At 37.5% G+C, this 27932-nt stretch overlaps 1 protein-coding gene across 1 annotated transcript; it reads right to left on the reverse strand.

Annotated features, from left to right (window-relative positions):
- Positions 1-450: 450 nt before the first annotated feature.
- LOC125228975 (sensory neuron membrane protein 2-like) lies at positions 451-27725 on the reverse strand. The gene is made up of 10 exons (XM_048133720.1): positions 27302-27725; positions 16952-17109; positions 11618-11766; positions 7915-8079; positions 7013-7104; positions 4750-4964; positions 2714-2839; positions 2118-2304; positions 1626-1751; positions 451-687 (listed from the first exon to the last, which is right to left on the reverse strand). Exons 1-10 carry the CDS (start codon positions 27413-27415, stop codon positions 463-465), a joined length of 1557 nt encoding a protein of 518 aa, XP_047989677.1. The 5' UTR covers positions 27416-27725; the 3' UTR covers positions 451-462.
- Between the last annotated feature and the right edge of the window lie 207 nt (positions 27726-27932).

Consider the following 27932-nt stretch of genomic DNA (forward strand, 5'->3'; position numbering starts at 1 on the left):
TGTGCACATATGACAAATGGGACAGCGCGGTAAAAACTACTGAAATTCATGATGTCCTTATTATCTTATCTGATCATGATGGCTAGCCCGGACTCAGAGACCGAGAGATCTTGATGTTATTGTACGTAACGTTTAGATGCCCCTTTTCTACTAATGAAAACCATTGTCAGGTTGCCTTGTGAGCCTAGGTGGAAATTTGGCCCTGCATGGTGGCAGCAAAGGTTTTTTTTATGAAATAGGTAGCAAACGAGCAGACGAGCCGCCTGATGGGAAGCAGTCATCGCCGCCCATGGATATAAGCAACATCAGGGGTCACTTATGCGTTGCCGACCTTTGAGAACCCTAAAAACCTGCTTCTTGAAGAACCCCATGTCATAGCGCAAGGGGGACACCTCAGAAGGTAGCCCATTCCACAACTTGCATGTTCAAAGGTAAAGAAAACAAACCAAATCTACCACACCCTCAACGCAATTTATTCCCATTACCATTCGCCGACAGCACGAAACTGACAGAGTTAGTATGTTGGCCGCACATCGGCAGCGCGCCGCTCCTCGCTAGCTTGAACAGGCTGGCTAGCAACACTAATATGGCTATGGAGAGCATGATCCAACGACCCATCTCCACGTATCCTAGCAACGTGTGGGACTGCTTCAGCTCCTGTTGGATTTCTGGCGGCAATTCTGCACCCTGCAAAGAAAAAAATCCGCTGTAAGTTGTACGCCATAGAGATAAAAACCGGCCAAGAGCGTGTCGGGCCACGCTCAGTGTAGGGTTCCGTAGTTTTCCGTATTTTTCTCAAAAACTACTGAACCTATCAAGTTCAAAACAATTTTCCAAGAAAGTCTTTATAAAGTTCTACTTTTGTGATTTTTTTCATATTTTTTAAACACATGGTTCAAAAGTTAGAGGGGGTGGACACACTTTTTTTTCCTTTAGAAGCGATTATCTCCGAAAATATTAATATTGTCAAAAAACGATTTTAGTAAACCCCTATTCATTTTTAAATACCTATCCAATAATGTATCTCACGTTGAGGTTGGAATGAAAAAAAAAAACAGTCCACACTTTACATGTAGGGGGGAGTACCCTAACAAAACATTTTTTTCCTCTTTTTATTTTACCACTTTGTCGGCGTGATTGATATACATATTGGTACCAAATTTCAGCTTTCTAGTGCTAACGGTCACTGAGATTATCCGCGGACGGACGGACAGACAGACATGGCGAAACTATAAGGGTTCCTAGTTGACTACGGAACCCTAAAAAAAGAAGAATTAGGTATCTCCTGCTAACCAACCAGAATTGGTTTGCGCTGGATGCCGAGTTTTTATCGTGTGTCTACACTCTACCTACAGTATGTGGTTGTTTAGAGAAGTAAAGGATCTACAGGTTTTTAAAGGGTCAGCAACGCGCTAGTAACACCGTTTTACTTTGGAGTTGCAGGCGTCCATATGCCGAATACGTTTTTGCCACAGATGTGGCATTAAATAAAGGTACGACACCGTACGTGATCCTAATGGAGGCTCCTCACACTCACAACCTACTTATCCCAGTTATCCCCACGTTCGTGTTTATTGTTTGGTGTTCGCTGTTTTCCAAGCCAAGTGCTATGAAACATGACTCACCTCGTCAATCCAAAGCAGCGGGAAAACGCCCGTGCGCACGTTTTCCAGCTGTGGGATCCCCTTTATTTGCCGGAGCTCAATGTTGAACTGCAGCCGTCTGACGCCTTTCAACACGACACCGGTTATCTGGAAATAAAAACAAATATTCGTCGTCACTTCTCTTACTTCTTTATTGAACCAATACGGAAGAACCATAAAGGATACCTACGCAACGAAGCGTGATCGATTTGCAACTAGTCTAAAATCTACTCTGATCTGACTGGCAAAATACTCCAGCAGTTCTTCAGAAGCTAGGTAACAGCGCGGCAACGTCGCATACTGTGTTAAACATTCAAGGAAAGACCACGGGGTAAGGTGCACGACAGTGTTGTGCTTTTGTTTATCTGATGGACAGACACCTCCAGCTGAATATTCCAGCAGTTCTTCGGAGGCTAGATAGAAGTGCTGCAACGTCGCCTGCTGGGTTAAACATTCAAGAAAAGCAAGACTCACCGGGTCTAGGTACACATAAGTGTTGTGCTTCTCTTTATCTGGATTAACGCCTCCGGCGAAATACTCCAACAATTCTTCGGAGGCTAGGTAAAAGTGTGGCAACGTCGCTAGCGCCGGCGCGTTCTGACATGGCTCTAGGTTTAGCACACCCATGAGTAGGCAGCCATCATGGTTAGCGCTCCAGTTCCTGAAACGACAGTGAATACTTGTATATATCTACTAAATTTATGAAAGACTGGTATTGTAGCATGGGTATTTAGGCAGTGAGGTTCGTATCGTATTCTTTCAAAGGTGGCTCATGTATTACCAGTTCGCTTACGAAGTTAGTCACATAAGGTAAATGGCGAATAACTGACAGAATCAGTGAGTCCCTTTCAATTGTTTACTTGTAACTTAGCTTTTATTTTTTCTAAAAGCTTCATATAATATGATAATTTTTTTTTTGTGGAATGAAGTGCCACGAACTGCTCATCTCAGCATGTTGCTGGTGACTGCCAGCGCTGATCTTCTGATGATGGTATTTTAACTGTCACGTTGTCATGAATCATTATTTATATCATAAAATCCTAAAACAATGAAATATATTAGATACATACTTCCGACAGAAGCACTTGTTATCCCGGTTCGCAGTTTTAGCTGCCAGGGCGTCTTCGCCGATTTCGTAGTAGATCGCTTTCATATCGAACAAGGTGTCCGGGCCGACTAGGTTGGCATACAGTGATCTGAGAAAAAAAAATAAGTTCACATGGATGAAAAATTGTGGCACGAGTCTCACGACTGTCACGAGGAAGCAATTGAATCGTTAACGAAGCAAAGGAGTCTATAATTGAATGCTAAAGTGTTAACGCCCAAGGCGGAAATTATCCCCCCCCCTTCACTAGCTCGGAAACACGTGTTTTATCCTTTAATACTAGCGGGTAAAAACACATTCTATCGCCTGTATTTCCAAACGAGGTAGTCAGAGCACCTGAAACGGCTCAGATTTCAATGGCACTCTTGGCAATGAAGGGGTTGAAAGATTGTGATATTGCCAGCCCATCGCCCTTCCTTACCACAATGGCACCCATATCCTACAGTGGGTGGACTTCTACGACACCCACGCCACAGAGGGTAGAGGAGTATTTTTATTTTTTCCCCTCACTAGCTCGGAAACACGTGTTTTATCCTTTAATACCAGCGGGTAAAAACACATTCTATCCAGTAGTGGATAAAGTAATTTGACCTTGAATATAGTAAAATTTTCTGCTTTAAAATTGATAAAAGTGGGTGAATCTAGTGATGATGATGATTTACCACCTGTGGCATTACTGGAAGCAGTGATAAACGCGTTTTTTGCCGTGTACTTTCCTTCGCTATTGTGAGGGGAAAAGTTTTGTGTTGCACACGGGTGCAAATATAGCCACTTGACAGTCCTACGATAGCATAGTATCCAAAAAAAAAATTCCGGTAGACAGTCCTACGATACCTTACTATCCAAAAGAGGGGATGGAGACACAGTTGATTAAAGTGACATCTAGCGAAATATTGCGGCATTATTTACTTATTCTCTTGATACAATAACGTAGCCTAACTACATTGTTTGCTACAAAAAGTATAGATGGCAGTGTACGCTCGTTACTTAGTGAATGAAAAAATAAATTCGGCAGTACCTTGTCAAACTCCGCGTGTTTGTGTTTGATTTTGAATTTGTTTAATTTTTTTTGGATATCTTCATGAGAACTGTATGTGTTGGTTGTGGTATCATTATAAAGGTAAAATAGTATATTTCTCTAATACGTAATAAAAAAGAGGGTCATCGCTCAAAATTTCCTGTAATTTAAGTAATAGTCAAATAAAAAATTTCTTCATTTTTTTTCGATTACATAAGTTTAACCTTGATTTATAGTATATGATCATACATATTTTACTATCACTATAATTTTATTTCAAGTACTGTACGTTCATTTATACCGAAGTATTTTTTTTTTAACTATACCTTGTGTAGTTTAGAAGATACAGACGTTTTTGTAAAAAGTTGTGAATGCGCAGCGCGCTGCGCGCGTCGCTTAAAAACCCGGACGGTTGACCGGAATATGGTCGCGCGGGCTGGACTGTCAAGTGGGTATTTTACTTCTCGTGTGTTGAAAAACTCGCCAAGTTCAGGGTTTTATTCTATAACCACTCGCTTCGCTCGTGGTTCAACTATAGAATCCTTTCACTTGCTCGTTTTTCAATTCCACACTCGGCGTTTAAAATACAACTTTGCACCCTTGTATAACAAATAACTATTGATAGATTGATACTATGTGACACTTGTTTTTCATAAAATACGAGGAAATTATTATGTTCCAAAATATAATAATAGAAAATGTACAATAGTACGCACATAATCGACAAATTACCTGTAAGTAATCGATTATATTATTGTGTTGCGTTAATATTTTATACTGGCAACAAAAAGTCCCAAAGAAAAGTCCCATTTACCACCCTTAACGAATAACTGAAAAGTAATACGTAAGACGAGGTGTTTGATTCAAGAAAAGGTTTGTTTTTTCACCTTGTCAACTCAAATAAAGGACTAAAACGCTTAAAGAGGGTTCACCAAATTCGACAGTACATTATGAGCTTACTATCTCATTCCATATTTATTTACCTGCATACTTCAGGTTCAAAGGTGTACAGCCGTTGAGGAGGGGCGCCCTCTACCGGCGGAAAGACGGACGCGTCAGAACCGTTCAGCTGGTTACAGTACGGGTCCTTCCATTTATTCATTTGTTTCTTGCCTTTGTACGAAACTATGTGCCCGAGCTCCTGGAGGTCTTTTGTACCGCGTATCATCTGGTATGGCCCGGTTTGTGTTAAATTCATCTGAAAAAGAAGTTAATGTCAATGAGGAGGCACACTCGAAGGTTATGGCAGATGGCGCCACCCTATTAGTCCATTGCACAGATAAAGAATTTCATAAGTGAGAGCGAGAAGATTTTTTTTCTCTCTCTTACATATGAATGACAGTGACATGCCTAGACACTGCACAGGCGCCGCCTGACGGGATAAAATGTCAGTGTGCCTCCTCATTGAATACTACTTACTCGTAAAAACTCCCGAAGAAAAAAAAAATGTATTTTTAAGAGTCGACCATATGTGACTATGTGTTCAATTGTGGTAATAAGCTAGCGACCGGTCACTGCAATATCACATTTTCTTATTTTTTCAATGCCTTACCTAATTGCTAAAAGTGGCACTGAAACTTGAGTTATACATTATATATATATTATAAAAAAAAACTTTCCTTAAATTCTCAAGGCTGATTTTTATATTAGTATGTGTTAAAAAGACTAAGCATTTGATACTCATCATTTCCTGGCCATTTCCGGCGGCCGTAACTTTTACAAGTCCAATCTGTTTATTACACAGTCATCTTTAATTTAGATTTTGTTTTTCCAACTATACCATTTCTTCGAATTCCATTAAATTATCTAGGTTCCAATTCCGATGGTTTTAGACTCTTTTTAATTTTTGGATTGATTTTCCTTTCTATTCATACCAGCCGGCGTATCATGCTTACAGTTTTATCACTTGTCCACGTGGATAAGACAACTGTCACTCTCACACTGACATACTTGCCAAAGCGTGACGGATGCTTTATCCACGTGGATAAGTGATAAAATTGGAATCATAATACTGGCCTGCTAAGCCGAGTGGCGCTATCTCAAAACCAAATGATTTTGAAAATGGAACTGTCAGTTATGAAAGTCTCTCTAACAGATTACCTACCCCAATTTCTCAAGCTACTTTATAAGTTAGCTATGGATTTTCGTTTGAGATAGCAAGCTCAAATGGTTAGGAAATGATGATTATCAAATCCTTACAGTTACAGTTAATGGAAAAAATTGCACAATTCATTGTTCCTAAGTAGGTATTCTTTTTTTTATTGATTTAGAGTAGGTATTAATAACTGAATGGGAAAAAAAATTCAATGCAGTTTTTTTCTTAAAACAATAAAGAACAAAGGAACCTAGCTTTAGGGGCGGGGCGTCCAATGTTCAGCGTCCATTAATTGCGCGACCGGATTTTGACGATTTTTTCACGTTCTTGAATTCCGTAAGACGACAAAAATATCACATGGTAGAGAGGTAGGACCGTCCGGTCTTTTATCTTTTAAGACATTTTTTCTCGGGAACGAGTCTTGCTCAGCATCATGGACTCTATCAGCCTATCAATTTTTATCAAAATCGGAGACGTGATCCAAATGTACAAACTTTTCGGGAATTGCTGAGTTACAGTCCCTTATGGCTGTGTTTTACAAGGGGGCTAATTTGTTGTTCAACCGCACGTGTCGATGTTGATATCTGGGCAAGCGAAAGATTCCAATGTTGAACCGTGAGCGTAGCGAGTGGGTCAAAATGTGGAGCCATTAGTGTTCCGAGGGTTTCAACTGTTTCAAGGCTGGTGGGTTGTCACTAAGTGAAAGTAAAGGTTTTTCACCGCACCAACACTAGGAAAACATTAACTGCAAAACATCAAATTAAATTAATTCCATCAATTTACTTAATTTCATATTTGTGACCCAAAATCATCATTTAAAACGTCAATTCTGACAGCCTTCAAACATCAGCATCGGACATGAAGTTGAAATGTGTATGAAATTACTTTACACTCATGTGGACAAAACGTGACTTTTTATCCGGTTTTAAAGTATCACTTTAACAGTTGGGGTGGTGAAAAAAAAGTACTTGCCGTCGACCTCGATCTTATTAGGTACTTTGGTAGATAATATCTTCTATACACAAACAGGAAAAAAGACATTGCCGGTTCCTTTAATTTAGTATCATGTGGTATCAAGTGAATACGGACGACGTTTTTGAGCGGTGACCTTCCGCGTTAAGATGACTTGTAAGTAACGTTTTTGTACTTACATGACTAAACATGGAGAAGTAAAATCCGTTTCCGTCTTCAGAGGGGCGCATTGTGGGTGGCTTCTCAGATTTCAGTTTTCCGCATACGAGACCTGAAAAAAAATTCAAAAATATGAAGACACCATAAACCTCACTCTACCGATACTGTGACTGTCAGTGATATTTTATATTAAAGTCGGTTTTACCCTTGGCTTGGCACCGAATTTCAACATATTAGCTGCTAGCGCATATAAAACCCGTTTTATAACGCTATATTTCCGGGAAGGTCTATATTATTAAATCAATCTGTATATAATTTTAAGATGACATGTAAAATTTGAATTTGAATTTGAGGTGATGAAATTCTTAACCCCGTCCCCACCACATGTCGCGACAAAAAGGTAAATGATGAAAGTAAAGGTTAATTAAAATTAACATCGGGATGTCGTGACATGTGGTGGGGACGGGGTTAAGAATTTCATCACCTCAAATTCAAATTCAAATTTTACATGTCATCTTAAAATTATATACAGATTGATTTAATACTATAGACCTTCCCGGAAATATAGCGTTATATAAGTGCTAGAGAGTAGATTAGTAAAGGTTAGAATAATAAATTAAACAAAAAATAAAAATACTCCTCTACCCTCTGTGGCGTGGGTGTCGTAGAAGTCCACCCACTGTATTAGGATATAGGTGCCATTGTGGTAAGGAAGGGCGATGGGCTGGCAATATCACAATCTTTCAACCCCTTCATTGCCAAGAGTGCCATTGAAATCTGAGCCGTTTCGGGTGCTCTGACTACCTCGTTTGGAAATACAGCTGTGAGTTTATGTGTGCATGTACTTTGTTAAAGATTTTTAAAAATTTAAAGAGAGACCCAAATGATTGGTTTTTAATGCTGACAGCAGCTTCATGCTCACCTAAGGCTGAGTTTTCTCCCACACAGTTAAGGTGGATCCCATCGAAGAAGAGGTCTTTGACCTTGACGCGAAGGAACGGGTCCGTCAGGTTGGTGAACATCTCTTCAAGCGCCCCGTTGATCATCCCCACCAGACCTGGCATCAGCTCTTGGACTTGGAGCAAAGCTGCCTGAAATATACCGTGGTTTACATTTAGAGAACACTGTACCACTCTAGTTTCTTTTGAGCGTCGGTTTCGTGATAGTGCTACGGAAAATGGTGTTGCTGTGCAGTTGCACCAACTTTGTACCGATTTTTTTTATGAAATAGGCAGCAAACAAGCAGACGAGCCGCCTGATGGGAAGCAGTCATCGCCACCAATGAACATAAGCAACATCAGGAGAGTCACTTATGCGTTACCGACCTTTGAGAACCCTAAATACCTGCTTGCGGACCTGGGGCGTATATTTACACCATGTATTTGTATATAGCTGACTGGGCGCCGACGTTTGGGAAGTGCTAGTACTACCTATGTGGAAGGCCTGAGAGGACGCTCAGTGCGGAGCGTACCGTGGGGCGGGCGAGCGTGCATACAATCTGTGCAGCGTCGACTCAGGACACTCGCATGAGCTTCAATTGTTTGACATGCACGCCGCACGCCCCGCCCAGCGGAACGCCGAATATGAGCGTGCACTCAGGGGCCCGTTTCTCGAAAGGTACGTCTTGTATTACAAGTGTGTTTCCATGGAAACCCATACGATTTGACAGTTCGCGCACTTGTAATACAAGGCTTGTACGTTTCGAGAATGGGCCCCAGGCCTTACACTAAGAACACCCGCTATTTTTGCTTCATACATTGCTCCATATCTTAAAAAATATTTATCTTAGACAAAAGTTTTCTTAAAAAATCTTGTAGATCATTCAAATACCTTTGATAATATGTGTACACATGCTTCTGGGTCATGTACCGTTGAATAATTATACGACTTTAAAACGAAATGAAACAACAAATGTATGTGATAAACGTGTAAAATATGTAAATATGTATTTCATGAACATGATTGTATTACGATGCTGTATAAATTCATTCACACAACAGGTAACAATACAATTAGCTGTACATAAAGGCCTTGTCATACCCACATCTACCACTACTACAATCTGTAGTGCACCGGCAAAATATTAACTTCAGTATTTCTTCCGGAGCAGCTGGTACTTTGGTTTGTACAGGAATCAGTAAGTTGCTTTCGTTCCGTGCCCATCCCCATTCATCATCCTCCTTGCGTTATCCCGGCACTTTCCACAGCTCATGGGAGCCTGGGGTCCACTTTGACAACTAATCCCAAGATTTGGCGTAGGCACTAGTTTTACGAAAGCGACTGCCATCTGACTTTCCAACTCGAAGGGTAACTAGGACTCATTGGAATTAGTCCGGTTTCCTCACGATGTTTTCCTTCACCGAAAAGCGACTGGCAAATATCAAATGACATTTCGCACATAAGTTCAGAAAAAAGTCATTGGTACGAGCCGGGTTCGAACCCGCAACCTCCGGATCGAAAGTCAACGACACCCCCAGGATAGAGGAAGACACTGATGATAACGGCGGGGAGGATATTGTCTAAGATACAGTTGTCTCATGAGTCTCATCTGATCCAGATGACATGGAAGAAACAGTTTCAATTTGTTTGATTTATTTGGGACAACAAACACAGTAACACACAAGGTTAGAGAATTGCAGTGTTGATAGTAGTAAGGTGTGAGACCGACAGCATTTCAAACAAATAAAGAAGACCGATTAGTATCATCCCGCCCAAAGAGGCAGCGAGTAAATTAAAACACGTGTAAGTTATATCCATACCTCCTAAGGATACTGAGGCAAGTGCAAACTCATGATTTTGCAGAGGAGAGCCGCTCAAAGGTACAAAGTAACATAACTAACATATTTGTTCACGTAATAACATAAAAATTCGGATTTGTTTTAACGAAATCATTTCTGCATTCATGAGAATTTCAAATTTATAACAGTTTATGATCTAAGAGTAGGTACTTGGTCCAGTATACGAGTATTTTAGCGCACTTGGTCCAGTATTCGTCAAGTAGAAACCTTTTTTTTACGTTAAAATTTGATTTAAAGTAGAATAGTAGTAGAAAACTTTTAAGAGTTAGGACATAATTGTAACTTAAGCTGTTTTTACCTCCGAAACTAAGTTCGTTAGTTGTATTAGTATTCCACACTTTTTTTACCTCCCTCGCTAATATACCAATGACTTTTTTCTGAACTTATGTGCGAAATGTCATTTGATATTTGCCAGTCGCTTTTCGGTGAAGGAAAACATCGTGAGGAAACCGGACTAATTCCAATAAGTCCTAGTTACCCTTCGGGTTGGAAAGTAAGAAGGCAGTCGCTTTCGTAAAACTAGTGCCTACGCCAAATCTTGGGATTAGTTGTCAAAGTGGACCCCAGGCTCCCATGAGCCGTGGCAAATGCCGGGATAACGCAAGGAGGATGATGAATGGGGATGGCACGGAACGAAAGCAACTTACTGATTCCTGTGCAAACCAAAGTACCAGCTGCTCCGGAAGAAATACTGAAGTCAATATTTTGCCGGTGCACCACAGATTGTAGTAGTGGTGGATGGTAGATGTGTACAGCTAATTGTATAGTTACCTGTTGTATGTGAATGCATTTATACAGCATCATAATACAATCATGTTCATCAAATACATATTTTACACGTTTATCACATACATTTGTTGTTTCATTTCGTTTTAAAGTCGTATAATTATTCAACGGTACATGACCCAGAAGCATATGTACACATATTATGAAAGGTATTTGAATGATCTACAAGATTTTTTGAGAAAACTTTTGTCTAAGATAAATATTTTTCAAGATATGGAGCAATGTATGAAGCAAAAAGTGGGGGGGAAAACGATTTTTAAAAAATTAACAGTTTTTAGGAGCTCATACCTAGATAATGGTTGAGAATAGAAAAAAAGGTTCTAGATCAAAGTTATAGAGAATTTTATAAGCTTTCAAGGTGTAGTAAACCAAAATTTCGTATGACGCATAGTTTTTGAAATATGAGCAAAAAACCAAAAAATGGGACCTTTTTTCATCCCCCCCTCTTCGAGCTCACGTCCAAAGTCCGAGGACTTTTAGTATGTATGTCTACTGACTACCCCTAACAACATCCCGAAGTGAAACTTTCTGCTTTCGGCCATTCCACCTAGACCCCCCTTTTGAGCATTCATTGACTGATCTACTGTGTATCCACGCTAGGGAATGCAATAACCGACCAAATTTCATAACCGGTTACGGTTACGGTTATGCCCGAAAAATAACCGATAACCGGTTATAATCGGTTACGGTTTTTTTCGACAAAAAGTATAAAAGTCATCTGTGCTTTTTTAAATAAAAATAGAAAATTACTGAAAATGATAATTAAGGTCTTTGACGTGATACAATATTTAATCAAAATCGTCCACAAGTAAGGGAAGAAAGTTATATTTTCGTTACTAAAGTATACAAATGATAGTTACATCCATAAAAGGAGTTTTGAGTCACTAAAGGTCCAATTCATCGAATTTTTGTCACAAAAAAATAACCGATAATAACCGTAACCGGTTATTTGAATTTCCAAATAATCGGTTATGAAAATTTGTTATAACCGGTTATAACCGATTATTTCGGTTACGGTTATAACCGGTTTGCATTCCGTGCCCTTACCATAGGTGAAGTTGATGACAGTAACTTCGTCGTCCTCGGACAGGGAGCCGGTCGCCTTCTGGTCGAAGACGAAGGTCTTCTTCAGCATGTACTCCACCGTGTCGTTTTCTCCGTAGCTGAGGTTTAACCTTTCTCTGTATTGCCTGAAAAATAGTTTTCATAAAACATACCATACTTAACGGATAGAGTTAGCGCAGAAAGGAGAGAATCATTAAGTCCGTTTTATTATCCGATATCGAATGTCGGAAGGATTTCAATGGAAAAAATCCAAGATGGCGTCTGTAATGTATGGGATATCGGTCCTACAATATCGGATCGGATAATCTGAAAACGCACTTAACATGTAGGTATGCTACACGAACTCTCTCCCAATACGGGTAGGCAGAGCACGTCTTTAGTCTCAGTACCACTTTTGATAATAGGCGAGATGACTAAAAAAACTAATTGGCCCGTCAGTTAGATTATCAAAGAATTTTAGACACGTAAGGTAACTGTACACTATTCCGGGATAGTAAAATGTGGTACATTATTCCGGGATACTTTGGTTTTTGTCGCAAAATTAGGAAACTATCAGTAAAATCTTAATTTAAGGCAGTATTTTATTAACTATAGATCAAATAGAACCGAAAAAGTCGATTTTCGAATATCTATCATATCTTTTGAAGCCGTGAGGTATCTCCAAACGCGTCAGTCGCAACCACGCAGTGGTTTCTATGGGCGTGTTTGACGGTGAGCTTAACGCGGCAGCGGAACTTCTTAAGGGTTTACTGTGATGCGGGTAAGTTTATTTATATTAAATTTGTATCATAATTGTCTTATAGTTATTAAAAGACATATCATCTTTTCAAATTAATTTAAAGCATATTTTAATTAAAATACCCGCTCCCGGAATAATGTACACCATTTTGACGCGGTGTACATAATTGCGGGAGTATCCCGGAATAACGGAAACACAGTCCGCAATGTTTTTATGTTTTATTACTATTTGCGGTGAAGTATATTTATATATTTGATGTAAATTTATTGAGTAAAGATTACAGATTATAGTGACATAATTACGGTACATATATTTTTTAGATTTTAGTCTCATAATTGAGTACGAAATGTATACTCGTTGAGTAATCCGTGCGAAATATTGGAGTGTGGCATCGACATTAAATTTGTTTTATTTCACAAAATTAAAGCACAAAGGTTACTTACTTATTTCGATGTTTTGAGTATAATTGTTATATAATCTTCCAATGTACTAAGAAAAAAATCTTGTTTGTCTTTTAATATAGCCTTCGTTTTGACTGCCGTAATTAAGTACACGACTTTATATGAGTGTATCTTATTCCGGTATGCCTATATAAAGTATATTAAAATATAAAAACACAAAATAAGGTATAGAGACCCGACTATTATGTTTTTAAACTTCCTTAGTTAGAAATCGAAATAAGATGTCATATATTAAAGAAAAACCGGCCAAGAGCGTGTCGGGCCACGCTCAGTGTAGGGTTCCGTAGTTTTTCGTATTTTTCTCAAAAACTACTGAACCTATCAAGTTCAAAACAATTTTCCTAGAAAGTCTTTACAAAGTTCTACTTTGGTGATTTTTTTCATATTTTTTAAACATATGGTTCAAAAGTTAGAGGGGGGGGACGCACTTTTTTTCCTTTAAGAGCGATTATTTCCGAAACTATTAATATTATCAAAAAATGATTTTAGTAAATCCTTATTAATTTTTAAATACCTATCCAACAATATATCACACGTTGGGGTTGAAATGAAAAAAAATATCAGCCCCCACTTTGCATGTAGGGGGGGTACCCTAATAAAACATTTTTTCCCATTTTTTATTTTTGTACTTTGTTGGCGGGATTGATATACATATTGGTACCAAATTTCAGCTTTCTAGTGCTTACGGTTACTGAGATTATCCGCGGACGGACGGACGGACGGACGGACGGACGGACGGACGGACGGACGGACGGACAGACAGACATGGCGAAACTATAAGGGTTCCTAGTTGACTACGGAACCCTAAAAATGACCTTACCTTACCTTACCTTACCTTACCTTACCTTACCTCCTCCTCCTTACCTTATTTCTCTTCTACTCTACTTTTAAAAAAAACTTGTAAGTATCTTTGTCTGTCAATGAAAAGAAAATTGTAGTAAGTATGTATGGAATGCATATAGACTTACTGCGTTTTAACTTTGAGGAGAAGCATGAGATACGAGATTTTTTAAAAGTAGTGACGTTTTTTTTTCTTTTTTCTCGTAAACGAAAAATGACGACGGTACAGTGCATTGAAGTTTCGCGTGACGTCACGCCTAGGTACAATTTTTACTTAGAAGTGACGTCACAAGCCCCCACTCCGGAACTTTGATGGTATGTGAATGCGAAAAATATGTGTTCAGTATTATTGGACGATCTAACTGACGGACTAAAAAGAATGCCATTTTCTTATGTAGTCGTCATCCCTATTAAAGGGTAGATATTGCAGTGACAGGTTGCTAGCCCATTTCGTTCACAACGCAAATGAACCCATATCCCACAGCCACTTTGACACCCACGGGAGGAATGGTGGTAGTGAAATTCTTACCCAGTCACCAAGCTCCACATCAGTACTCTGGTGTAGGTTCGTTTAATATTACTTTCTGTGGCTTTTCTGTTTCCGTTTGAACTTTGCAATACTTATAGTTATGTACATACTTACCTACACCAAGAAGTGCATAATAATTTTCCATCGTGATTTCTCGGAAACATCGATCTATGGGTAGAATGGGTGAAACATGCGTATTTGTCGTGCTAGTTCGCTTAACATTAGTACTTCTTATATTGAGACTTGAGACCACATACCACTGTGATTGAGACTGATTGAAATAACATGACATGACACGTCTCGTTCACGTGAAAACACGAAGGAAAAGCATTTCGCACTACATCTGTAGTACCTTCATAACGGCCCAGCCACGACATTGGTCTAAGCGCGACAGCGGTGAGCGGCAGCCATACGTGCGAATGGAAAGTCCCATCGCTGTGTCTCACTCCAATGTATGGCCGCCGCTCACCGCTGTCGCGCTTAGACCAATGTCGTGGCTGAGCCGTAAAGGAGTCATAAGTGGTCTTAATCTTTACGTTTGTATTTGTTATTTGAGTCACGTATAATACAGTGTGTGGCCCGGAACCGGGGAGAAAAAATTAAATGGGGATTCATTAAGACATAATCATAATCAGACTTTCACAGGAATCTAATTTTCCAATCTAATTTTTTTTTGTATTATTATCCCCGGTTCCGGGCCACACACTGTATACTATCTATATTTGGCAGAGTTTACGTAGTAACTAATTATTAAACTGGCATTTGGCGTACCATTGGCAAAGGGTTAAGTTAGCAGCACCATTCACTGATTCGATAATTAACTTAGTCAGTAACTACAGTTATTTCGTGTAAATAAATGAAAAATCTATCAACCTTGACATTTTCCGTAATGTCGTCAATTAAGGTTTGATATATTGATATTACACGAAACATTTCATTTGATAAAAATAATAAAATCACTCAATGCCCCACTGGTTCCAGCGATTAGGCTCCAACGGTTATGTACAAGGTCATGTAGTAATGATAGCTACAATTATATATTTATTATTGTGTCGCTGAATCGTAATGGGTTTTATTTTTAAAACATGTCGCTTACTCTAAATTGCCAATATTTGTATAATACTTATATTTCTTTTAGTAGCTTATACGTCCTTCGGATGTACGTAGGCGTTGTCTAAAATGAGAGCTCACGACCGTCCCTTTCATTGGCCAGGTGCCGTAGCCGAATGGCATTTCTGCGACGCGACGAAAACGGAAAGGTAGTCTGGCTCTGTCGCGCCAATACGCAAGAGCGATAGAGATAGGTATCGAGCGTTTGTGCCATTCGGCTACGGGGCCAGTACTAGGTACAAACTGATTCGCCGAGGCCGAAACCGGCCGGGACAGGATGATGATGATGAAGCGACGTTAAACTTTTTAATTTTACGCTCATTCCTATTCAACTTAAATACGGATAAAAAACATTCAGTCGAATTGAGAACCTCCTCCTTTTTTTGAAGTCGGTTAAAAATAGGTCATATGTAGACATGTTTGTTATACACCGTGTTTTTTTTGTTTTCCGTTAAATTCGACACGTTGTTAGGTTCATTATCAGGATTATCAGGAACTATCCTGTATATACTTTTAATTAAATTCGCAAAAAAAAAAAATCTTATTAGTGTGAGAGACACTTAAGAATTACATACATTCAAGTGATTGACGGTTATAATAAATAAATAAAAAATCATACACTTAAATTAAAGTTATGCGTCCTATTAGTCATATTACCCATTTAGATTTATTACGTTGTAAATATGTATGTAATGGAATTTATGGAATTACATTTTCATACATATTTATGTATCACTGCGCTATTTAATCGTGTATATTTTATTGTGTCTCGCGGTAAACACTTGCTATATTCTCGCACCGCTCGGATCCCATTATCGTTAAGAATATTTTATTTAAAATAGTTGGTTGCGACCGTCGCGACTTCATGGGATAATTGTGATCGAGCAATGAAATTTTTTAGTAAGTAACTCACTTACCTACTCAAAATATTTCGATTAGTTGAATTGTCTACTAGTCGAAATTGACCCCGACACCTTGGAGTCATCTCAAGACAGAGTTTAAGCCGCAAACACAGGCCTGATTTAGACGGCGTGCGAACTCGCATGCGATTTTAGTTACATTGCGGGCTGTTGAGGTTAAGTACATACAATTTTGCACAGCCATCAAATACCGCAATGTAATAAAACTCGTATGCGAGTTCTCGTACCGTCTAAATGGGCCCTAACGCTCTTCGAAGTATTGTCGCACAATTATTATAGATGAGTGACAGAAAGACAGCGTTTCGTGACTTAACAGGTAGTTTACAAATAGGCATAACGCCCGATTTCTTCCAGCTTGGGCTTTGCGCCAATCTCCCCGGCTCTGCTAGGATGGCTCGATGTGAAATTTTTTTATTTTCTTGTAGACACAGAGGGACGTTGTTCCGGCTCACAGGCTTGGCGCCGGCGCTGGTGTCATAGAACAAGTAGACCTTGAACCTGAGTGACCTAGGTAGTGCCGTGGCGTGCTGTCGAACATCTGCTAAGATAGACGTAGGGCACCATCTCTTCAAGTTCAGGCTTGGCGCCTGAGCTGATCTCCTCGGCGTTGGTGACATTGAACACGTAGTGAACCTGAGTGACCTAGACAGTTTCCGCCACCTGTCAACATCTGAGAGGACGGCTGGATCTATACATCAAATAGTTCCTTACTGATAGACGTAGGGCCCGATCTCCTCAAGTTCAGGCTTGGCGCCTGAGCTGATCTCCTCAGCGTTGGTGACATTAAATACGTAGACCTTGAAGGTGAGCGGCATCGGTAGCTTCCGCCACTTGTCGAACATCTGAGAGGACGGGTCAATCTGTACATTCTGAAACAATACAAAACAATGATTACTCTTTGCGACAGACACAGAAAATATATATGTGTTCCTTAACTTCCTATAACCATATCAGGGTGGCTAGCCGAATGGCACAATCGCTCACGAAACGCTCACGAAACGAAGCGCTAGTAGATATCTATCTCTATCGCGCTTGCGTATTGGCGCGACAGAGATAGATATCTACTAGCGCTTCGTTTCGTGAGCGTTTCGTGAGCGATTGTGCCATTCGGCTAGCCACCCAGGCCCCGCTTCGTTTCGTGAGCGATTGTGCCATTCGGCTAGCCACCCTGGTGAGCTTTTTGTGATAGCGTGTGTTTTTCAACGCCTTTTTGCGAGGTGAAAATAGGTAGTAATGATAGAAAATGGTTTGACGACCGGTCGGACCCTGCTTGCTAAGCCGCGGTCCTGGCTTCGAATCCCGGTAAGGGCATTTATTAGTGTTATGAGCAGCGCAGATATTTGTTCCTGAATTATGGATGTTTTTTTTTCTATGTACATAAGTATTTGAAAATTATATATATCGTTGTCTGAGTACTCACAACACAAGCCTTCTTAGGCTTACCGTGGGACTCAGTCAATCTGTGTAAGAATGTCCTATAATATATATTTATTTATTTAGTATACCTATAAGATAAGTAACACATTTAACATGGGACCTATTTAGCCTGAGTCTTGAACATTTTGTCGCTCCCACGCACCTATAGCTACTTGTGTGTACCTACTTACGTTGTATAAACGGCCAGTTTGAAGCTTGCCGTGTAGGAATGCATGTTTATATTATTTATACGGGTCACACGTTGCACCTTAAATTTGACCCACTTGCCGAATTCCCATGAAGCTGAAAATTGGCTCATGTAAATCAAATCAATCAATGCGCGATGACAATTCGCAATATAAGTATGACGTGGAACTGATCTGGCGATGGAGACACCGAGACAGGAGCTGACCTAATTCAATATAAGTACATAGATAAGGTCAATTCACCATTACTTGTCCAATCATGTAAACAAACACTGCTGTTTCCACACTTTTTACAATCATCATTAAGTATGGGAATATTTTTTGCAATTTATTCTAAACTTAATAAAACCTTAATAAAACTAAATAAGTAGGTAATTTTAACAAAACAATTTATTTGTAGAGATGTAACCTAGGCTTATGATTTAAGAGTCTATCTTTTGAATCGTGTCACCTTTAGTTTCAGCTGTTTAATGCTTGCAAATGTTGATTGATAACAATAAATGAGGCTAAAACAGATGATATGAAAGGATATTACGTAACTAAAGTAACTATGAAATAACTGAGGCGACCCTCAGTCGGTAGTGACCCGCGGTCCTGGGTTCGAATCCCGGTAAGGGCATTTATTTTTGTGATGAGCACAGATATTTGTTCTTGAGTCATGGGTGTATAATTATGTATTTTTCTATGTATATAATTATGTATTTATCTTTATAAGTATTTATATCGTCGCCTAGCACCAAGATTTGCTTAGTTTGGGGCTAGGTTGATCTGTGTAAGGTGTCCCCAATATTTATTTATTTATTTAATTTAAATACAATGTATGTTTCGGTTGACGTTTTCTATTATCGATTATCATAGTGGCAAGACCCCAGGAAAACTTTACGGTAATAATTATTCACTTTATCTTGCTGACATTTTGCATGTCAAGGCATGCAAGCATGACTTGTGTGACGCTACACTTACTACCTACAAACATAATGACGTGGTTCATGACCTTCTGATTGTCATAAACGTTTTTTTAAGGTCATAGGCTAATGATTACACGAGGATGACAATTGTTGTTTTTGGGGTTTTCTATAGGTGTGGGTAACTATTTTTGCTTACAGACACAAAAAGTAGTTGACATGTTACTTTATTTTAAATGTGACAGACCCTAATGGGGTCAATTTAATTCCGTTTTAAATAATAGGCCTAACGTTTTGCAACAAAAAAGCAAGTTTAGTCAAAATTCAACAACTTAAACTACATACGGCATTTGTCGTTAGACAAATAACTAATCACATCACAGAAATCCTGTTTATCAGAAACATAAATATGTACTTATCTACGGCTAAAACTCAATATTTAAATTTTGTAATACTGTAGAGTGTGTACAATTTTGTAATACAAAAGCGGCAACTTTACTTTTAAAGTAATTTCCAAAGTAACTAAAGTACGAAGTATTATAAATAACTATAGGTTTCTATGAGCTATTCATCTTCAACTATGGCAACTTTACCTCCGATGGTAAAGTTGCCACTGAAGGTTCCACGCTTCACCATATACGTATTATTGCGACATAGTACGAAAGCAAGTGAATGATGAGATGACGGGCGATAGAGGTATGGAAGAGAAAGATATGCTGCGCCGACCGACTCCAAACGACTGGGGTAAGGGCAAGCATGAGCATTTATTTTGACATGTGCCGTTAGATACTTGACACTAACTTTTATGTTATTCTTAAAGTTCTCTCACACTTTTTAATCTATTTATTATGTATGAAAACGAAACAAAAATATATTTTCATAAATTAACAAAAAGCGATACAAGTGGTTATACCGGTAACAAAGTGTCGAACTTAACGGAAAAAAAAATTAAATAAACATAATATTATTCACCTAAAACAAAGACCTATAACAACGAGTAGAGTCAACAAATAGGGTAGACCGGGGACAATAGAAACACGTTACGGTTGAAACAAGCCAAATTTCTCGAAAACTACAACACCTACGTGGAATACGCAATACTCAGTGTAATGTCACGCTATTACACTATATACATCGGGTTGGCTCGCCAATACACACCGCACGTCCGTGCTCCATCGCACTCGGACACCGACTGCCATATGTACTCGAGACACCTATACACTACATCCCTTTCTTGTTTTAATTTTTTTTTTTATAAATATTTAAATAATAGGTCAATTCAAATACTTGCCATGCTGTGCCGTGTATCTTTTTTTTTCTTTTTAATGAACTACGTTTCTTCTAATTGTCTGCCCACTTTCGTCATTCCTAACTTGATCATCTCCGTCTTTACCACTTAGTACTGTATGTGAAGTAGTTATTATTAGGGATTAATTTTCTATCTTTAGTCATATGTTTAGGACATTCCGGTCTGAGGGTTGACTCAGAGCGGACGCTGCACCACCACCTGCAGTGTATACTCAAACATACTTGTGTGTTTTATTAACTACAATTCCTAGATGTCAGTCTCACTCCTTCTTCTTTAAATTTGTTACCTTTTTCAATTCAGACTGTTTTGAAAACTAGATTAGTACATTTTTTTTTATATACATATATGATTGTTTTTTTTTTTCTTTCTTTAATAGCATACAATATAATTGTACAATGCAAGCATCGCACATTTCTCGCGTCAGCATTAAAATTAATATAATTATGACTTGATTAGAATTGCTTTGCATTGCTTGATTGCATTTAGTTATGTTTTATTGCAGATAAATAATGATTGATTGGTTGATTGATCGCTGTATTTGCGATTACGCTATACATCGATTTATGCATTAGTTTATGTTTATACGTGCTCCTAGCTAGTACTCAGTATACCTTGGTTATCAATAAATTTATAAGTGTATCAAAAATCAGTGTTTCTATCAAGACTACCATCAACCATCAAGAATCATATCATCTAAGATGTACGGCTCGTACAATAATATTTCACTAATTTCATACCTTTTCATGATTTACATTTTTTTTTTTTTTAATAGGTCGCTTGTCAGGCGTCTAATGTATATTAGGTAATTATTGATGATAACATTGATAACTGATTGTATCGGCCCTATACTTCATTATATGCACCTATTATTGCTAGTAACTAGTAAATAGTACATATAAGTATTTAGTTATAGAACCTAATGTATCTGGAGCCTCGTCTGCCGACAAACCATACTCTGGTTTGGCAGAAGATAAATTTAGTTGTAGGTTTAGTTTTTGAATAAACATTTATTTCATTTTATTTCATTTTTCATTTCATCTAATGCAATTCATAATACTTACGGATATTATAATGTTTAGTTAGATCTACTCATAAATTTAATTATAAATTGCAGTGCATAGTTATTAAAACTTTTACTGTCTACTGTTTTTTTTTTCTGGATCGAAAGGGCTCGTGATTCATTGCATTGTAATACATAGAGATACTATATAGAATATGCATTAAAATCCTATTCAGGGTCACGTATCCACTTTATCGTTTTATTGATTTTGTTTCATCATGATCAGCTTTCTTTCTCGTAGATACTTTGGCTGATTGGCGATTGACCATAGTCACACCCGATGGAAGGTGAAGATATAGTCGAAGATGGAGCTCACCGATTCAGTAATACTTAGCATATTCACTTTTATCTTAAAGAGACCGAGGTCGTATTTTTCTGGGAACATCTATGGTGGGAGTGCATTCCATTCCTTTGATAAAATATTATCTAAATTATTACCCAAATATTATCTCCTTCATTTACTTTCTTTGCGCTGTTAACCGAACAAATCAGCATGCCCATTTACAAGGCATCAAGTCATACTGAAATTGACCGGAGTAACAGGAGTAACAGAATACTTATACAGCTCACCGAACTACGAGGTAACTACCTCGTAGTAGGTAAGCACAGTGTTTCTCCCCAGGTACCACGATTTGAATTTGTTTTTGCAGCTGTGTCTTTAAATTCCTTCAGGAGATGTTATATCTTGACAGACTCAGCGTTTATTTATGTGTCACACGGAGAGAAAAACAACTAGATTTAATGTTCGTTCAACATTTCTATTTTATTTTTTTGTTAAAATTGCGCCTACGTGTTCTTTCATTCCAACTACAAGTTTGATGTTGTTAAGTGTAGTTACACTTCCTTCTACATTTTTTTTTATACCACGTCGGTGGCAAACAGTTATAGGGCCTCCTAACTGAAAGCGGTCACCGCAACCTATGGACGCCCGCAACCCAAGGGGCGCCACATGCGCGTCGTCGACCCATTAGAAACTTGTATACTCCTTTTTTTTTTTTAGAACCCCATACTGTAGTTCATCGGGGAATACCTTGACATAGCTCATTCCACAGCCGGAGCGTTCGTGGGAGGAAATATTATTGTTTTTTTTTTTTTTTTTTTTTGAACCAATCTTTTATTTAAACCAACAAGTCGATTTTGTAAAAGCACATGTCACATATTGATTTAAACATATGTTTGGCTGATTCAATAAAATATATTTTAACAAGTTTGACCTTGTTGTTTGGTTCGTATAAATTCGACTTGTATCATCAATATTGTGATTTATTCCCTTTACTAAAATACTATTGTTTCAAACAGATAAACACGCAACAAGACGAGTTTGTTAGATTCACAAGGCAAATTTCTCTCAGTTGTACCCTTAACTTCACATCCGTCTATCAATCCATTTATATATAGAATAGAATCATGTTCCCTAACTTCTAAATAATGTGTATTGTAAGTAGTTAGGTACCTAGATAATTGACGTGAAGCATTGAAATCTGTGATTATTTAACATTTTACAATCACTACAGACAAAGCCGATTCAGTCGCTGATTGTTGTCCTTTTGTTCATTTTCTTGACCAGACGAAATAAGGTCACTAGTGAGATTTATTATATAAATTTACAAACTTAGGTTACTAGTTCGCTTGGAAAATCTTATACAAATTTAATATGTATTCACGAAAAAGAGACCACATTTCAATATCCTCCCGTGAAATTACGCAAACAAGTTCAGCATTTTTATTTCTTATTTTTTTTTTCTATATTAGTTCAATAGAGGCTCACAGATCCATTAGTTTATTTGTTTTAACTGGACACCTGACTTGTATGAGATTCACCTACATGAATCTCTGCAGTATGTACCTATTACCCTAACTGATAACGAGTACCTTCAGTACCAATATATTTTTGTAATGATTTTCAACTGACGTAGATTGTCTTTGAAAATCTATCATAGATCAACTTAAATAGGCATGTCTTTCTCTTGAGGTCACCCATACTGACAAAGCCTTGTTGACGGTAAGCAGAGTTAGCAACTTCTTTTTTTTTCCGCGTTGTTGAAATGTATCAAGCGTTCGCTTAATTTTATTCAATTCAGCTGCACCACTACGTGTTTTTTTTTTTTTATATACAATGCAATGTCAAACCAATGAACTGTCTTTATTTATTTATTTTTTTCACTCTTTTCACTCTGATTGACGTTAGCGGCATCTAGGTATATAAAGAGTGCTCTTTTCCAGCGCTCCCACCGAACTCCTACTGATGTAGGATCACCTTCGCTGTCAAATGCCTCCAACGACAATTAAGAAGCCATACTGGACTTTCTTGGGGCAACCTGTACCCAATCAATTTAATGATTCTAACTAACACAAGTCAAAATATATTATATTGAAAATATTTCAACTTATGCTATCTCAAAGTACTCAGTCATTGTACTTGAGTATTTTACTGGGGTAGTTGTCTCAGACTCTCAGGCACTGGATGCCTTGGTATTTTTTCTTTCATATGTGTAATTTATTTCGGTTTCAATTTAATGATATTTATTGACCGACGTCAATCTACTATTATGACAATTGAAGGCTCAGATAGCATTTATCATCTGATCTAAGCGTCATTTAAGCGCACGTTCAACCAGTATAACCGTAATTTACTTCGTGTTTAGGTTATTATCATTAAGCTCATATTTGCAACAATTCAATGTTCAGTTTTTTTTTTTTTTTTTTTTTTAATTGCTGTTTAACTATGTTTACAACAATTTAATGACCAGATAAATATATCTGCCTTAACCAAGGTAAGTATGTTTTTTTTTTCATTTATTTTACATGACAATTAAATGTCCAGATTCAGTAGGTAATCTGCTGGTTCCACATATATCTATATTTATCCTCGTAAGGCTAAAGTCATGTCAAATTAATGACCAGATACATTTTATCTGCTTTGAATGAGCCGTGCACACTGTACAGGTCAGGTCATTGTTATTCTGTTACCAGTAGGTTTTTTTTCCATGACAATTTAATGTCCAGATTCGGTAATCTGCTGTATTAACTAGCTTAATAACCAGAATTTCTGTTATCCAATTCATACACATGACAATTAAATGTCCAGATTCTGTAATCTGCTGTTTCCAAATTCGCAATTTAATGCCTTATTTTCAGCCACAAATGGCATAAAATTTCATAGTATTTAGATGCCATTTAAATGGTCGATACTAAACAATACAATTGAATGTACAGAGTGCACCTCCATGTGCTGTTTCCAAATTCGCAATTTAATGCCTTATTTTCAGCCACAAATGGCATAAAATTTCATAGTACTTAGGTGCCAATTAAATGTTCGATACAATTGAATGTACAGAGTTGCATATCCGTTTAATGCCTCTTTTTTTTCTGCCGACTTTACTGACAAAGTAATTTAATACTTAGATGGAAACTGCTTATCATAAGTGCTTCAAAAATGTATTTTTTTTGTTCTATACCGTGTTTTTTTTCGTTAAATTTGACACGTCGTTAGGTTCATTATCAAGAACCATCCTGTATATCACTTTTAGGTAAATATGCAATAAAAAATGTTCATCCTTTTCATACATAATAAATTAATTTATTATTGTGAGAGACCCTTAAGAATAACATTCAAGTTAGAGTCAAGTGATTGACGGCATATGTCAAAACAAATAACATTAGGAATTGTTGTGTTCAGCACATTTTTTTTTAACTCGATAACCGCAAGAATTACGACGCTAGTTTCATAGATAAATTAATTGTATTTGATGTAATGAATCTCTCTTTTTTTTTAAGTTAACGTAATCCAATAACAACAGGGTGTATATTTCTTTATTTATTATAAGTAGGTATATTTAGCACTTAATGTGAACCCATCTGGTTTTCTGGTTTTTAAGTAATTAAATACTCAGATAAAACTGCTCGAAATCGGCGTTAGGAATGTTTACGTAAGTCAATCCGCGACAAGAGTATTAGTCACGATTTTATGGTATGTTCAATCAATTCAAAAGATTCACATTCAAGTGATAATCTATCTCTAAATAAGTGTTACTTTCCCGACATATGCATAGATCCTTTCATTTGCAGCTGTAGTTCAAATAACCACTTAATGAAGTCGTGACTTACGTTACTTTTACGTAAATTCACCCCTGTAAGGAAGTATACTTAGGTAAGTATTTATCTAGTTTGTTTTGGTTTTCACCTTACTCTCAAACATCGACTAATGCTACCATAGGACATTTAAGTGTGATGGTTGTACAACATTTTATCATTCAAGTAAATGCCTTATTTAGGTAAATAGCTTAACCATTCATAAATTTAGCAACATCACATAATTTTGTGTATTAAACCAACCAACAGGTAGATGGTAACTTCACTAATTAAAAATAAATATCATTTCTTTTGGTTGGACGGAAATTATTGTAATGGTTCCGGGCTGTGATTTATGTAAATAATAAATCAATTTTATAAACCCACTACACATAAACTCAAATAACATTTTGGTACCTAAAAACATTTGGCAATCTAGGTAGGTAACCAAACCGTTTACTAGGTAGGTAGGAGCCACACACCGACACCTGTATAGGCATGACAATCTAGGAAGGCTGGCCGTATACATGTTGTGAATTGCCTCAAACATTTTATTAATTGCATCGTTCGGTTACCTGCTTAAGGTTTATATTCGCACGGTTGAAAGAAATAACATTTCATTTATTTTTATTTGGTTTTGACTTAATTCTTGAAAAACTACTCAGGCCACGGGGTAGACCATTTTGCAAGTTTGAACCAATAACGATCGGGAACGCGAGTGACGTGGCAGTGTCAGGGAGCCGATGAAAATTTTCGACCAAAAAAGTAACTATTGGTGCTCTCGTATATTTTTGTCTAATTTTGTGTACCCGTGTAGTATGAAAATTTTAATTCGCTAAGTGATATGAGTGTGGATTCTACAATATTTTAAGTGCCATGAAACAGTGATGGAGTGTTATTAATTGGTAAATAATTGACTTTGAAATCAAACATGTGTTGTGGGGACAATAGAAACAACGTCCTTGTGGACGATTGAAACGTTTCAAACGTCCCTGTGTTTTAATCGTCCCCACAAGTAACCAACTAACAATGAAATGGGGTTCTGTTTTTGTAAGTATAACAGCGTGTAAATTCCACGAATGAAAGCAGCAATATCTACGTTTAACTCTGGCCTGAAAACAGAAGCATGTGACCAACAGATCTTCAAAAATGTCTACATACACTGCACACCGTTGTTCTACGGACTGGTTATGATTGAAACAAGTTGAGTTGAGTATGATTAAGTATAAATTGTTTCAGTTGTCCCCGGTCTACCCTACTGACAACAGACAATTGACTAACTAGTATCATTAAGATCTAAATTTCGGGTGTTATAATCTTACACCTTTAGAACATTCGAGCGATAGAGGCGAGTAAAAAAAAATTAACATTTATGTCGACAAACGCTAAACGAAAAAGACTAAAGAAGAAGATACGAAGTCATTTAATTATTTTATGATATATGACTCAAACGAGCCGACGGAGAAGTTGGAAGTATATACGTTGCCGGTCATTGAGATAGGAGAAGGCATGTGGTGGAAGTATGTTAATACCTTAAATACGTTTTGATTTTCTTTATATGTATAAGATCGATGGTCATATTGGTTCGTACTTATTTACTCCTGAAAATCCTAAAATAAAATTTACATTTTCAGTACATTTTCAAACGAAAAACTGGCATCCAATGTTTAGTTAGTGTTTTCACTCACTTTTATTTTACGATAAATTTTTGTATACGCTTACGTTTATTCATCAGATCAGATTCTAAACCCGCGAGTCGCGTGTCAGTGAAGCTTATGAAAAAAATATTGGTGGACATCTTACACAAATATACTTATGAAAGTAGGTACATAAAAAACAACAGTGACTTAGGACAGTATTTATGCGTCATTTCACAAATAAATGCTATTACAGGATTTACAGGGTATCAAACCCCGGACTTTCGGATTGGCAGGTAGAGTCACTACCCAGCCAGACCCACTGGGCTAGAATGATCGTCAAAATCATTACTGTATTATGATATAAATACTGCACTCTTTTAGATTAGGTATTAATTTATTACAGACAAAATTGTTTTAATTCACTTTGGAAATAATAATGAAAATAGTTTCTTACCTTTTGTATTTGGCTTCTGACAATCTTTGGTATGCCCCAGGTCGCAAGTAAAATCGCCAACATCAGCCCACATAGCGATATCAAAAAAAATAAACGCGATTGTTTTCCAATCATTGTTCTCCACTATTCGAGCACTTTACTAAAATCAAGCAAGAACTAATGACCTAATTTTCGCACTAATTCAGAAAATCAACTATTTAAACAAAAAAAGTAAAAAAAACATTTTTTTTTTTAATTTTAAAATTTGTTTCAACTATTACCCGGCGCAGTCAGGCTTTGACTGGCTTCTCACGAATCGGAAACTATTATAGTTTGATTATAGCTTGTCGCTTAGCATTTTCCTCTTATTTAATCTTCATACGATGACAATTAAGTAAGCGTGTGTTGACATTGAAGGTGGTTTGTATTGTATAAGGGAAAACATCAATGCCGAATTTTGAGTTAAAGAATTGTGTTTAGCGTCGCTGTAAAATTAATAATTCAGTTTTAGCAGAAAATTCTTTGTCGTGTCATCTGCTAATTGTGCTATTGTTATAAACAGGTTTCACCGAGTTCAGTCTCGACCTTCACAGGAACAAATAAATGAGTGTCTGAATAATATTGTAAATATTGAACAGACATATTTACACTC

Source organism: Leguminivora glycinivorella, chromosome 8, assembly GCF_023078275.1.
Source record: "Leguminivora glycinivorella isolate SPB_JAAS2020 chromosome 8, LegGlyc_1.1, whole genome shotgun sequence".
In the NCBI taxonomy this organism is placed as follows: domain Eukaryota; kingdom Metazoa; phylum Arthropoda; class Insecta; order Lepidoptera; family Tortricidae; genus Leguminivora; species Leguminivora glycinivorella.

Coding starts and splice junctions, on each gene's coding strand:
- LOC125228975 (XM_048133720.1), bottom strand. CDS start 27,415: ATGATTGGAAAACAATCGCGTTTATTTTTTTTGATATCGCTATGTGGG. Junction 8,080..11,617: donor CAACTTCACCTATGGTAAGG/GCACGGAATGCA, acceptor TATTTCAGGCAG/CTTTGCTCCAAGTCCAAGAG. Junction 1,752..2,117: donor CTTATGTGTACCTAGACCCG/GTGAGTCTTGCT, acceptor TTTTATTTCCAG/ATAACCGGTGTCGTGTTGAA.